Source organism: Diadema antillarum, unplaced genomic scaffold (assembly GCF_040938485.1).
Source record: "Diadema antillarum isolate AM-2024a unplaced genomic scaffold, OU_Dant_1.0 seq00002401_RagTag, whole genome shotgun sequence".
Classification (NCBI taxonomy): domain Eukaryota; kingdom Metazoa; phylum Echinodermata; class Echinoidea; order Diadematoida; family Diadematidae; genus Diadema; species Diadema antillarum.
Genome location: NW_027273012.1, coordinates 78,072 through 93,577, shown reverse-complemented (window position 1 = coordinate 93,577; position 15,506 = coordinate 78,072). Strand labels below are relative to the sequence as shown.

Sequence of the window (15,506 nt, the reverse complement as noted above, 5' to 3'; positions counted from 1 at the left end):
TTCCATTGCACATTATAAAAACTACATACCTTCAAGCAACAAAGAACTACATAACCCAATAAACTGTGAGATCTATGTATACCTTCTTTTAGTAGATTGGTATTGCAAACCTTTCTATACAAAATACTGAATTCAAATATGTATTTGAGGCCCCTGTTAAGGAGTAGTTATGTCAACAAATATTGCGGTACTATTTCTCCTGCCATGTGTATGCTTTCTTCTCATTAAATCCCTTCTGTGTTTAGTGAAGGCTATGTTAGCTTGGTAGATCAGTATGGCTCACACAATGAAACAAGAGATCATACATCACAAGCGTAAATTCAAATTTGCATCACAAAAGTTAAACTGAGCTGTGAACACTTTCAGTTAGAAGCATAAAGGGTGCCATAATTCAATGAAAAATGAATGACTGCTTCCATGGCGTGCACTCTACATGTACAAGAACTTCTACTCCACACTACTAGTGCTTTCGAGGAAGTTTGTTATTCAGAGTTTTGAGGTACATGCTCACATATTTGACGTGACAGCGAGGGATAGGGACTAGATGACGATGGAACAAGTTTTTCTATCTGCTATGGTCCAGATGTTACTCCTCTGAAAAAATAAAAAAATAAAAAAAAATCCACATCTAAGAGATCATTCTCCCTTTGACTGACACAATATGCATTAAAAATTTCACCATCGCTGTAACCATTTTGAGGAACTCTTATTTTGATCATCAGCCATATCCCCCCACCCCCCCCCCAAAAAAAAACATACACACACACATCGCCATAACCTTTTCTCATACACGTTTACGCAAAATGAGAACATCACAAAGTGCAATCAACAATCATTTTCATTGTAAAAGACAAAAATGATTCAGGAAAATCTATACCTCATTCACATATAGACCTTATATTGTGTTCACGTAGAGAACGACCACGCATTCCCCATCAATGTCTTGTATGATCAGCACTGTGAAATAAGCAGTACGGGAAATGGTTCTTACTGACAGGAAAGAACAAATGCTGACTCTTTGATTTGCTGTGTGCCAGTTGTCGCTACGCCCACTCATCAATCATACACCATCTCACAATGAAAATGCGATATATCAAATACCAGGTAGACATTCCCAAGTTTCATCAAGACCCTTGTTCCTTGAGTCTTGACAATCCGAGAGAGGCTGCATGCAGAAATTACAGCTACTATTTTGTTTCAGCTCCTGTATCAAAACAGGTTAACTACTCTTTCTTTTGTTATTTTGGCAAAGCTCTACACGACGCAGACCAGCAGCCAGCTATTAAGAAAGAATGTCTGATTGTTCACAAAGGTCTTTTGTCCGTGTCACATCACAACACTGGCTGTGTGCCCCTAAGCAAGGCACCAGGCTGCTTGTGGCCGCCGGCAGCGATTCAGGCCAGTGCGAAAGTGCGAGTGAGGCCTGCAGGTATCGTGATCAAGCAACGAAGACAACGAAGACGATGAAGAAAACGATGAGGACGAGAAACACTTTGATCATGAGCCACCTGTTAGATGTCACTGACTGGAAATACTTCAAGAGCTCACCGTGCGCTGCCTCCACATTGGTCGCCGTGTCATCAATGTTACTGTCAATTCTGGGTGCAGAGAATAGCAAAATATATTCATTTAGTAAACTGATGTATAATCATTCTTTATAACATGTTGCCATATAGCAAAAAGATATCAGTGATGGTGACAACTGAAACAATTAGAATACTAATACTACTACTACTGATTAACAATAAAAGTGGTAATAATGAGAGGAACAAGAAGAAGAAACAGAAGAAGTCATCCTTCTCGAAAATAACTGTTAGTACCACAAAGGATACGATTGTACATGACAGCAAAAACGACAATTCCTCATGATTTTGTTTCGGCATTTTTCGTAACTGACAAAGTTTTGCAGCAGCTGAATATTTTCACTAATTTCATTTCCTGTCGATGAGTTACATGTATACCATTCCAATTTCCCTGGAGAGTATCACTTTACCCACTGTATTTTCAGACATGCCTTGAGAAATGTAACATCTTGCATGATTCCATGCTTTCTACACAACATGAATGAAAGTCAAGCTATGGGACATCACTGCTACTGTGTCTAAGGTTCGATCACAGAGAGTAATCGTACAGAGCGCAGTGAGTAGACACAAGAGCATGACATGGGGAACCCTCTGGAGATGACCATTTGAGGGACTGACCTCTGAACCTGTTCCTCTTGTTCCTTGACCATGTGAGCCAGCTGCTGGAAGATACCGCTGAGCTCCACAATGGTGCTCTCAATGTTGTGCATGGTCTCCTCCCGGCTCTTGATGTAGTTGTCCTGCTGGGCCACCAGCTGCATGGACTGCTGGCCACGGTGGCGCGTCCCATCAAAGCCACCCCATGTCGATGGTAGTGTGGCCGTTGGACTGCTGATCATCCAACAGTGAGCCTTTTTGGGGTTAAGGAAGGAAAAATACAAAACAAGGTTTCAATGGAATTTATGTAAATTCACACAATAAAAGAAACATCAAAAGTGGCATTGACTTGGGCCTGTCTTTGTTTACAGTTTTGTTTTGTTTGTTTCTAAGATGTGCTGATTGTGCTGATGAAGGTTGTGTACACATCTATCACCTTGACCAGAATCCTAATATCCATTGCCAAAAACAAGAAGAAAAAAAAAAGAATTTGCATACCATGACCTCTTAACATAATCAAAATGTAAATAAGTGAGTACCAATGGCAATCATATATACAGTATTTGCACTAGGTCTGCTTACAGTGATATTGAAATCTTATCACTCATCACAAATGAATTATAGTTCTAATTACACTGATCATAACAACTGTTAAACTAGAAATGTCGCTACGGCGACTGGTGTATGCTTCTGCCATAATGCATGGTTCTCCTAATAGGTCTATAGTACAATGTCTTGACAATGTGTGATGACAGTTTCACACAATTGGCAAAATATTAAAATGACAGGTTTGCCACAAATGTGCTGAATGTTCACTTTCCTAGAACTAGGTTCAACTGGATGAATGATTAAAACGTCAGAGTGCAGTTATTTGGGGGAACTGATGATTTTTACTTGACTTTTGACCCTTTTATAAGTTTATGCATTGAGTAATTTTCAAGGTATTGAGAAAAAGTATAATTTCAGTATCAAATGGTAAAATAGTATTATCTAAACCTGGCCTTTGACCTTTGACCTCACAGTTCCAAAGAGAATCGCTGTTAGGTAGAACATGCATAAATATGTAAGTTTCATGATAATACCTTGAGTTACTTTTGAGATATGGAGGAAGAAGTGCAATTTAGCACTTTCACTTGACCTTTGACCTTTGACCTTTTGGCAAGAAACTTCCCACAGAATATATATTGGGTTATACATGCATACATCAAGTTTTAAAAAAATCCTTCAGGCATTGCATAAATATAAGGAAAGTAGTGATGTTTTGAGGAGTTGACCTTGACCTTTGACCCCCCTGACCTTTGACCCATGACCCCCAACTTCCCTAGATAATCACTGCCTATCGGTACATGCATATATACTAAGTTCCATGAAGATACCTTAAACCATTTGCGAGATATGGAGAAAAACATGAAATTTCAACCTTTTTTTTCACAAAAATAACCTGTGACCTTTGACCCCGTGACCCTAAAATCCAAACAAAGTATCATCCCTCAAGGATATACCCTCATACCAAGTTTGATGCAAAACCACCTCACGGTTCTTGAGATATCGACAAAAACAAAACAGGACGGACGTACGGACGGACGGACGGACGACCCGAAAACATAATGCCTCCGGCCACTTCGTTGGCGGAGGCATAAAATGGCAACCTAATAAATAAAATTAGGTTGAAATGTAGGCAGTTGCTCATGAGATGAAAGCTTCTCCTTGGAAATGGTTAGCCTTATGAGAACCAAACAAACACAGGCAGACATAAACACACTCACACATACACACTTCAGTCGTCCCGACCTTCACATCTATCAGCACGTGAAGTGATTGTAAACGACACAGAATATTTCGAAGTGTCTCTATTTTTCATGAATTCTGCAATTCACTTGATCCTTCCATAATCAATAATTCTCAAAAACATTGCCAGACATAACACAAAGTCTTTGTACTGTGTATCATCTCTAAGGTGGGCAATCAACTTTTCCCTTGAAAAAAATAATAATTCTTCTTTCTCACTCACTCAATGTGGTTCTGAATCAAGAAATCAATCACTCTCAAAATTGTCTAACAAGACCCAATAGTGAAATGTATGGTGCACAATAGCAGGGCTTGACAGTTTTTTTTTTTTTTTTTTTTTTTTTTTTTTTTGGCCCATCCAGGCCATTAAAATCTTAGAATGTGACATTTTGGTGGCCCAAAAAAGAAATGTAGAGGGCAGAAATAAAAGGAAATATAAGATTTCATTTTGAAATTTAGCTGTACAATCATGCCACCAAAAGATAACCTTGTTAAAAATTTGGTTGCCCGACATAAATTTTTAGTGGCCCTGGGCCACCGGATGACCGCTAATGCTGAGCCTGATATAGTACTAGATTACGGTTTATGTTCAAAAAATATTTCCAATTTACCAGATTGTTAAAGTATTGACATTTACATAAAATGGATTAATACATTTGAATTACATATATGTTTCAATGGATGTTTCACAAATGTCATTAGTGTCAAAGATTGAAATACAAGTTTATCACAAAATCAACAAAAATAGATTTCTTACTTGATCGAGCTGATGAAGGTGTTTGACTCGATGAGAACTGCTCTCTTCTCGATTTCTGATCTTTCAAGTTCTATCAGTGAAATTCAAACATGAAATAAGTCAGCTACTAATAAGAAAGCAACACATCCATACAGCACAGAATGAAAAAAACAACAACACACACACACAATTGTGTAAAGTATGTAGTCGTGAACTGAAAATGTTGTCATTAGCATTAATGTAAGGCATAAAATTAGCAAAGATGCATAGATACAGTATCTACACAATAAGTACAAGTTGATGAAGCCTTTAAATAATTGGAGTACATGTAAATGTTTGCCCTTATTTAATCTACAATGGTGCTATAACATCAACCATAATTATGTTTCATATAACACTACAACCACATAACCTGAGGGCAATTGGATACCAGTAAATCCTACAAGATTTCTAAAGAACAAACCATGGAAGGATTGTAAAATAAATGCACGCTACTCTGGAACAGCCTATGACAGACACACACATGAAAATCTTCAATCTCCTCAATCACTTTCTTACACAGGTTAAATCATATCTATTATTATGCTGAGCAGCTCAGTACCAGTCTTTCCATAAACAGACTTGCGAAACAGAAAGCAGTTGATGATTCAGTAAGGCTGGCTTACCTGCGTCCTCACTTCAAGCACAGTTTTGAAGGAATTTGACATGTTGGCCAGTCTTGACTGAAGTGACAACACCACAGTGTTGGAATGTGTCTGTATGTGACGGCCATTCTGTCCACCTTGCTTCGCATGCTGCAACACAAAGGAGACATAAAGTAACAGTTGTAAAGCATGGAGTTCAACACCTGCTTTCAAAGGACTATACACTGGAGAAAGAATCACAATCATCAACACATTATAAATATATTTTTTAATTGTAGACGTATCAACTTTTTCTGCATTTCTACATAATAGCATATTTTTGTCTATTGATGATATTGTATCTCCAAAAGAAGCAGACTGGATTAATCGTATACAAAATCATTGTAATAAGTTCAATTTTAAGTCTAATCTTGACCTCTGACTGTAATCTTCATGGACATGTTCCTTAAGTTATAACTACACCTGCATCATTATCATTCACATCATATTCTGAAAGCAATTTTAACACATACACTGTCGATTATCTTGCCATTGCTTCTGTACAGATTCAAAGTACAAATGTATGTGGAAATTCAAAAGGTAACTTGAGGGTGTTGTTCATAGCCCATCACTAACACTAGTGGATCAATTTGATTTCAAATTTCACAAACATGCTTCATTTGAAAAAGATGGAAGGTACGTTGAGTATATTTTTATGTTGCATCACAACACCAGTGGATACATTTGATCTTATATTTTGCAAATTTGTGACCTTGGTCCTAATCATATTCTAATTATAAAATCTGTTCATATTTTACAAGACTTTCAAAACAAGGAATGCTTCATTGATGTCATGCTATAAAGCACATTACTGTTTATACTTCTACAAATGACAAACTGGCCAATACTTTGCATGATGCCAAATCTTTCAATGTGTGATAAGTATGGCGACACCTACAAGCTGTACACCATGGACACACACAAGCACTTCATCACCCCGTAAAAACACATACCTGCTGCAATTGGCATATCTGCTTGTTGAGACTGTTGATGTCTTGCTTAATGATGTATGTGAGTTCTTGAATCTCAACGGATTTGTCGTCAAATAATGATTTCCTCTTCGCCACTAAAGGAGACAAAGATAAAGACAAGTGAAATGTTTTTTCTCATTTCCTAAACACAATATACTGCACTGTGGATTTTATACAGAAAGACAACAGACAATTTTTAATTGTACAACAAAATGAAACACCAACAAAACTTTCTTGCAATTTGAAATCCAAAATATTATACTGATTAAGAAAGAAAAAAGAGAACATACATTTGTAGTCATTACAACCACCACAAACACGGCAGCTTGATAACAATAATAGCTGGTTTTTATATAGCGCACTTCACACTTGTCAAGTATCTCATTGAACTTTACAAACTATTATTGCCCTGGTCACTGGATACATTATTTCAAACCAGCACTGCCAGTGTTCACTCTCCACTCCCTGGGGAGCATTCCAGCCAGTCGCAGCCATTTTACAGGCGCACACATGTCGATCAATGTATCAAGAGACTAGTAGCATCATAACAACATCATATGTAAATTGCCTGGCAATGAGTTGAAGATTTGACTTTTCCACCACTGTCACAGTTTATAAACAATTGCATAGTGAACACACTGTGGAGAAATTCAGTGGTATTCATACACACACACACACACATGCTGAAATGAAGATTAGTGTGCAAACTTACATATTGTTAACTTCTCCAGTTTTGTGTAGGTATTGCTGAGGTCCTTGCCAATTTTTCTGCAATGTTTCAAGAAAAAAAAAAACAGACTCACATTCATTTTCGGCAACATTTAACCTTCTCATTTGTTATGCGCTGTAACATTTGAGGCAATAACGCATATAAAATGCTGAGGACTTCAAGTATGTAGCACATATATTTTGATAGATTCACACAAAAAAAGATTATCATAAACTTGGAGTGAATACATCTAGAAGCACAAGAACACTGAAACAGAACCAGGGTTTCTTTTACACAGTAAACTACTTTTGATAATGCAACGTACGATGCAGGTTGGTGCAGCTTGATGCAGACGCTGCAGAAGAGTTATAAGGTCACTGAATTTCACCCTCTGAACAGAAAACTTATCACCAGTTATCACTATCAAGAAGTCATTCCACGGGCCATACGACTTTCATGATGTCATCCTGCTTTTACTCCCCCCACCCACCCCACAAAAAAAGAAAAGAAAAGAAAAAAGGTTCAGCAGCCTGAGAGACTTGGGGACTGAGAAACATCATCACTTACTTGGCAATACGCATGAAATCTGAATGCTGTTGTTGCTTTCCATTTTGTCTGTTTGGGTTGACTCCGTTGCCCTGCAAAGGATGTGATTAGAATGCATCAAGTCGAGAAAATCAAAAGGGGTAAATCTTTGTCCTCATTTTTTTTTCCTTCTATGGACAAGGATATCCCCAATAAACAAGATTTAAAAAAATATAACATTCAGATGTGCATTGATTGGTGAAAGAAAAAGGATCACTGCCAAAATGGCCACAACTGTCAACAGGTTCACAAAGTATGACGCTTCCTTCTCAAAAAATTTCAAATATCTGTCACCTTAATGTAACTCTTGTTTTGATTTGCTAAAAACATGTCATTACTATCAAATCATCCAGAAGGTAACATTTCCTGCATGACCCTTTTACAGAGAGACGAAGTACTGACTGAACTTTATAGCCTCAAAATATTCAAAGCTCTCTCTCTTGCCTCTCAGTTCGGTGCAATACTAGCAGTTCAACCTCAATAAAGATAGTTGTAGCATATTTTCACTCAAAATTTTTTAATCCCCAACAATGTGTGTGATGCAGACTGTATCCAACATCAATGACAATCCTGTTTTTATATCCCGTACACTAGCCCTATATACTATTGATCTCATTAGCATACCTTGCTCATCACCGTTTTCTTTCTTTTCTCTTTTATTATTTTTTCTATGAGGGCCAAATCATCTTGTTTAACCATGGAAAAAAAAAACACTCACTTACAAACAAAATTATAATGAAGCCAAATGACATCACACTTCCAGTTGGTTTCAAGTCAGAAAAAAAAAAAGCAGGGCTCAGAGGGAAACCATGTAGGTGGGTTTTTTAAATGGTCTGGATGTCATAATCTTTGGGTGGGGTCACAGCACAACTTTGTAAGTATTAAGAGCCTTTGCTTTCTTACAGTACATATAAATCATCAAATGGGATAGGACGTGTGAGATTGCTAGAAGTTTGGACACCTCTCTGGCCTCATCGGCACATGACATCCTGGTATATTGCCTCCCGGATGCTGCATGTGATTGTACTGCATTGAGCAACAAATGAGAAATTCAAGTACCTGTCTTGTCTGCATGGACTTGATGGTGAACAGGAACTCCTGTGTGCGATCCCGACACGTCATCTCGCTGGCGTTCCGAGCCGCGGCTGCACCGAGTGTGACGGGAGGAATGTTGTGTGTTGTTACAGTCCAACCACTACGGTGATGGTAACCAGAGGTGGAGGACTCGCTGCTCTCGTCAAGTGATGTATGGCGCCGTCTATTGTACATTTGTATTGCCTTGCATCACTCACTTCCTAATAGATAATAGTTCAAGGAGAAACAAGTTGAGGTATAAGTAATGAAACAATAAAATGAGCAATATTTGTCACAGCTCTCTCATAAAATAGCATTGACCTCAACCTCCCTCCCTCCCCCCCCCCCCCCCCACCCAAACAAAAAAGTTTGATGGCCCCTGCATAGTAACAACAACCATTTACATGCTCTTTAATTGCATTGGTATGATCTCTTTTTTTTTTTCTTATCATTTCTTTTGTTGTAGCAAAGTTAAAGATAAAGAGGGGCACATGCCCAGCCCAGTGCACCCCCAGTCCGCGCCAATGAATAGCAACATCATGAACTACATTCTAAACACACAAACCAGAATTCTATGTTAGATACATAACGTTAGATTTGCATCCCAGTATACTGTAAAAGTGGAAATTTTCGCGGTGTTGAAATATTCGCGCACTTCGCGCAACCAGACACTAGCGCGAAAATAAAAGTGCGCGAATGTTTTTGCTTGCCATATGTACCTGTACTTGGTGTCTTGATTCCGTGGAAATGAAAACACGCGAAACTCCTCTTACCCGGCCAAGCGCGAAAAATTAGTCGCGCGAAAATAACCACTTTTACAGTAGATAGAAACTAGTAGCCAGTACAAAGTAGTACAATACTGTAATAAGCTTCCTTGGCATTTGGCTTGGACACCTTGATCCTTGGAGCTGCGATTGGGATTAGGTCCCTACTGCAACAATAGACCAGGAGCTGGCTGCTGGTCAATTTACCCCATCAAGCCCAAAAGGTTTGACCCCTCAAAGTTACTGGGGCCACCCCCCTCATTACAAAACTGGGCGTCAGCCTGATATCTGAGGGCGGGGTCGTCCCCCAGGGACCCCCCCAAAATGGCCCCCGGCGGGTGTAATTTACCCCATGGAGCCCATGGACCAAACCTGGTCTAAAAGAATGGCCTAGGGGTGTACATAATAAAAATATAAAAACTGACAAAATATCTGGTCGGGAAAGGGGTTGCCAGACCATCCCCCCCTGGGCCCCCCCTGGCGGGTGTAATTTACCCCACGCAGCCCATGCACCAAACTTGGTCCAATGAAAGTACTATGGGTGTACATAATGAAAATATAAAAACTGACACGATATCTGGTTGGGAAAGGGGTTGCCAGATCCCCTCACACCCCCCCCCCCCCCCAACCACCGCCCATTACGCCCCTTCGTGGGTTTAATTTAGCCAACAGCACCCATGGATCAAATTTGGCTGGGGGAAAGTAGGCCCCACTATGGGTGTGCAAAAAATAAAGATAAAAGCTGACAAAATATCTCACTTACAAAGAGTAATCAAACATGTCCCCTACCTTTGCTACCCCCCCCCCCCCCATTTTTTAGTGTGAAGGGCCTATACAGTTTGGAGAGGTATGAATGAGCGTGTCATAAAAAGTAATAAATGGAACTTCTTGAATTAAGATGAAGTTATGACAACAGAAGCATTGTGTGTGTACATATATCCACATGCCCCATCCCACTCCCTCCCCCAAAAGAATGGAGTTATTGATATCTACACTAGAAACATAGTCAGACAGTGCAGACCTTTGCCAAGCAGCTCATTTCCACCCATCCACACATGCTAAAAACTGCCAAATTTCCCATATAAAAGCCTTTTGCTTTTAAATGCCATCAACTTCCAGCTGTGTGGTAGTGCATTATACCTTGAGCACATGCCTTTACCTTTAGTGCGCATGTATGCAAACCTCAAATCCATGCAGCTTGAACTCCCAATTCCATTGATCTCATCTGCCATAAGATAAAAATCATCAAAATTTCATAAAGATTCCCAGATCACTACCAAAATTTATATTTATCATCTGTTTTTAAAATGTAATTGTGTTATTATCATCTTTTCATACAAGTTTCATCCAAATGTGTTCTCAACCTTTCAAGTTGTTTTGCATACAAACAATAATGCAGACAATACTATATATAAGTAACATAAAATCTCAAGTGGCAGAAATAATCACAACTGTATCCAACATCCTCCAGTTCAACTGTGTTACCATGCATGTGGAGCAAGCTCATGTACAACAGTACAAGAAACTGTATACATGTGATACAAAATTGTACATGCAGTGGGTGCATAGGCCATAGTGTGGTTAATTGCATGCATATATTTGTATGTTGTATACATTTTACTTGTTGCATGCAATTATACATTTCGAAGATCGGCAACACGTGTATCATCAGTCTGCAAACAATAAAAAGGCGGTGTTTTCCTGACCTTGGGAAGTGAACTGGGCTTTCCTATGGTACTATACTGGTAGGCCCCTATGACAGTAGTACATGTATTTCATCACTGGATGACAATTGGTGTCAGTAACAGAGCAAACAAAGAAAGGTCAAGAGTCTAGATCTTGGACTAGATCTAAGTCTCAAATATGCTATGATATGGCTAGATATCTAACGTTAGACCTATATTTCCTATACATGCTATAGCTTGTAGAGTACCTAGTACTATTTGGCGAAACCAAATGAACTGGAACAGGGGATGGATTATCAGCGAGATGTAGTGTATTATGAGTCATAACTGAGAAACCAATAAATAGAACATCAATGTTCTCAGCCTATATAGGTTTAAGTGTCAAAGGTGTGCATTGCTTTAAATTTGCATAGAACACTTAAACCCTGAATTTGTTAAAGTCACTGCACTTCCTATTATTCTTTATAGCTAGAGTCAAAAAGGCAGAATTATACTACATTTCAATTTCTCTATCTAATAGACAACTTTGACTTTAGGATTAGAAATAGCCTTATTAATAGCTATATGTATCATAAGTGTTGAAGATGCAGATGTTCCAGTGAATGAATACTTGCAGAATTGGGTATGAAGATTAGGCAAATAATCTGAAACTCTCTTTAAATATAGCAAAAGAAATAACAAACTGTCCCTGTGTTGTAGCCTCTCCCAGGAGAGGCTGCAGTGCCAGTGTGGTGCATGTAGTAGTCTTTGTGCAGACTCATTGACAACCAACAAAGGTTTGTACCTGTAAACTATGAGAGCTGCACAAGGTATAGAAAACAAACAACTGAAGTGAAAACAAGCTTACAATGTATGTGTACTTTTGCCTCATACATCAGTGTAAACAAACTCAGAGTTGAGCATAAATACTGTAGCAATGCACAATTATAGCTTTGGCTCTAACAGAGATGTAAGTGAATGACCTTTGGTACAGATTCCTATATTTTTGCAGGTATTTAAAATATTATCTTACTACCAATGGTTTTGATTTGCAATCTAAGCAATTTGAGGCTTCATTCGGTCACAGCTCTTCAATCTTAAGGCTCTCTGTCCATGTTTCTGGCATGGGAGACATGCTGCATGTACTGTAGCTTGTTAAGACATCGGTATCACAATATTTGCAACTTTAATCAGGCTGTTTGTTATTTCTTTTGCTATAATTAAAGAGAGTTTCAGATTATTTGCCTAATCTTCATACCCAATTCTGCAAGTATTCATTCACTGGAACATCTGCATCTTCAACACTTATGATACATATAGCTATTAATAAGGCTATTTCTAATCCTAAAGTCAAAGTTGTCTATTAGATAGAGAAATTGAAATGTAGTATAATTCTGCCTTTTTGACTCTAGCTATAAAGAATGATAGGAAGTGCAGTGACTTTAACAAATTCAGGGTTTAAGTGTTCTATGCAAATTTAAAGCAATGCACACCTTTGACACTTAAACCTATATAGGCTGAGAACATTGATGTTGTATTTATTGGTTTCTCAGTTATGACTCATAATACACTACGGTACATCTCGCTGATAATCCATCCCCTGTTCCAGTTCATTTGGTTTCGCCAAATAGTACTAGGTACTCTACAAGCTATAGCATGTATAGGAAATATAGGTCTAACGTTAGATATCTAGCCATATCATAGCATATTTGAGACTTAGATCTAGTCCAAGATCTAGACTCTTGACCTTTCTTTGTTTGCTCTGTTACTGACACCAATTGTCATCCAGTGATGAAATACATGTACTACTGTCATAGGGGCCTACCAGTATAGTACCTACAATAGGAAAGCCCAGTTCACTTCCCAAGGTCAGGAAAACACCGCCTTTTTATTGTTTGCAGACTGATGATACACGTGTTGCCGATCTTCGAAATGTATAATTGCATGCAACAAGTAAAATGTATACAACATACAAATATATGCATGCAATTAACCACACTATGGCCTATGCACCCACTGCATGTACAATTTTGTATCACATGTATACAGTTTCTTGTACTGTTGTACATGAGCTTGCTCCACATGCATGGTAACACAGTTGAACTGGAGGATGTTGGATACAGTTGTGATTATTTCTGCCACTTGAGATTTTATGTTACTTATATATAGTATTGTCTGCATTATTGTTCGTATGCAAAACAACTTGAAAGGTTGAGAACACATTTGGATGAAACTTGTATGAAAAGATGATAATAACACAATTACATTTTAAAAACAGATGATAAATATAAATTTTGGTAGTGATCTGGGAATCTTTATGAAATTTTGATGATTTTTATCTTATGGCAGATGAGATCAATGGAATTGGGAGTTCAAGCTGCATGGATTTGAGGTTTGCATACATGCGCACTAAAGGTAAAGGCATGTGCTCAAGGTATAATGCACTACCACACAGCTGGAAGTTGATGGCATTTAAAAGCAAAAGGCTTTTATATGGGAAATTTGGCAGTTTTTAGCATGTGTGGATGGGTGGAAATGAGCTGCTTGGCAAAGGTCTGCACTGTCTGACTATGTTTCTAGTGTAGATATCAATAACTCCATTCTTTTGGGGGAGGGAGTGGGATGGGGCATGTGGATATATGTACACACACAATGCTTCTGTTGTCATAACTTCATCTTAATTCAAGAAGTTCAATTTATTACTTTTTATGACACGCTCATTCATACCTCTCCAAACCGTATAGGCCCTTCACACTAAAAAATGGGGGGGGGGGTAGTAAAGGTAGGGGATATGTTTGATTACTCTTTGTAAGTGAGATATTTTGTCAGCTTTTATCTTTGCACACCCATAGTGGGGCCTACTTTCCCCCAGCCAAATTTGATCCATGGGTGCTGTTGGCTAAATTAAACCCACGAAGGGGCGTAATGGGCGGTGGTGGTGGGGTGGGGGGATCTGGCAACCCCTTTCCCAACCAGATATCGTGTCAGTTTTTATATTTTCATTATGTACACCCATAGTACTTTCATTGGACCAAGTTTGGTGCATGGGCTGCGTGGGGTAAATTACACCCGCCAGGGGGGGCCCAGGGGGGGACGGTCTGGCAACCCCTTTCCCGACCAGATATTTTGTCAGTTTTTATATTTTTATTATGTACACCCCTAGGCCATTCTTTTAGACCAGGTTTGGTCCATGGGCTCCATGGGGTAAATTACACCCGCCGGGGGCCATTTTGGGGGGGTCCCTGGGGGACGACCCCGCCCTCAGGTATCAGGCTGACGCCCAGTTTTGTAATGAGGGGGGTGGCCCCAGTAACTTTGAGGGGTCAAACCTTTTGGGCTTGATGGGGTAAATTGACCAGCAGCCAGCTCCTGGTCTACAAGACAAGGGTCCCTATCCTACCTGCAAAACTTTAACACGGTGTCTGGCTGGTCGGGCGGCTAGGAATAACATGAAACTTTGAAAGGACGTGGATTTTAGACTTAGTAAGCCGGCTAGTTATTTATTTTCTCACACTCATGGTTTTGAGAAAAAAAGAAGTATTAACAGTTACATTAAACGTTCAACAATATCAATACCGATCAGCTGCTGGCTGTCTGTGCACGCCGGTATTGCCATTGGATAACTAGTATGACAATGTCTCGTACAACATAGGTTTTATGCGTTTACAGAGTGAGTGTCATCACGAAGTTCGAACTTGCAGTAAAGAAACACTTACAAATATCTTGACTTCTTCAATTCCTTCAATGGTTGAAAGTTGATGAGGCTAAATGTGTCGCCGATCACCATGCATTTATCCACAATAAATGTAACTGGTATGGGGTGAAACGTTAGTGTTTTATCAATATTCCCGTTGTAACTCGTCTCACAAATGCAGTTTTCCTCCACCGTACGCAGCAGCTGTATTGGGTTTACGTCTTTGGTTTTGTGTGTGAGTAACGAGTGTGAATTCATGATGGAGTGAGTGTGTAATGTGTGTGTGTGGATGAGTTGACGTAGCAATATCAGGTGTATGATGGGATATGTGTAAAGCGGAAAAGGATCTTTAACCCCATACCACTTTACTACACCTTATATTTGAGTGACTTTTCGTGCCTATCTCTCTCTCCGATTATGTGGTACTTGTGCTGAGAAACTTAATAAGCAAGTTTAAAACTCGATACTGTGTGCAACAGGACACTGAGAAATTTAAAAAGTTGATTGGATTACTTGTACTCAACGTATTACCTTCGATGACAGTTTAATACGGAAAGACCATGAAGGAGAGTTTGGACCACGCCCCCTCTTCCTGTTCTTGGGTAGAGAAGCGAAATAAAACAAAGCAAAATAAAGCAAAAAAAAAAAAAAAAAAAAC

General features: G+C 39.0%; 1 protein-coding gene across 1 annotated transcript; it reads right to left on the bottom strand.

The window, feature by feature from the left end:
* Positions 1-681: 681 nt before the first annotated feature.
* Positions 682-14,975, bottom strand: LOC139714742 (syntaxin-5-like). Its single transcript, XM_071626411.1, is given in 10 exon segments — positions 682-1,598; positions 2,202-2,383; positions 2,385-2,434; positions 4,726-4,795; positions 5,370-5,498; positions 6,341-6,453; positions 7,071-7,126; positions 7,635-7,705; positions 8,712-8,947; positions 14,871-14,975. Coding segments are annotated over 9 exon segments (1,041 nt in total). The 5' UTR covers positions 8,922-8,947; positions 14,871-14,975; the 3' UTR covers positions 682-1,438.
* Between the last annotated feature and the right edge of the window lie 531 nt (positions 14,976-15,506).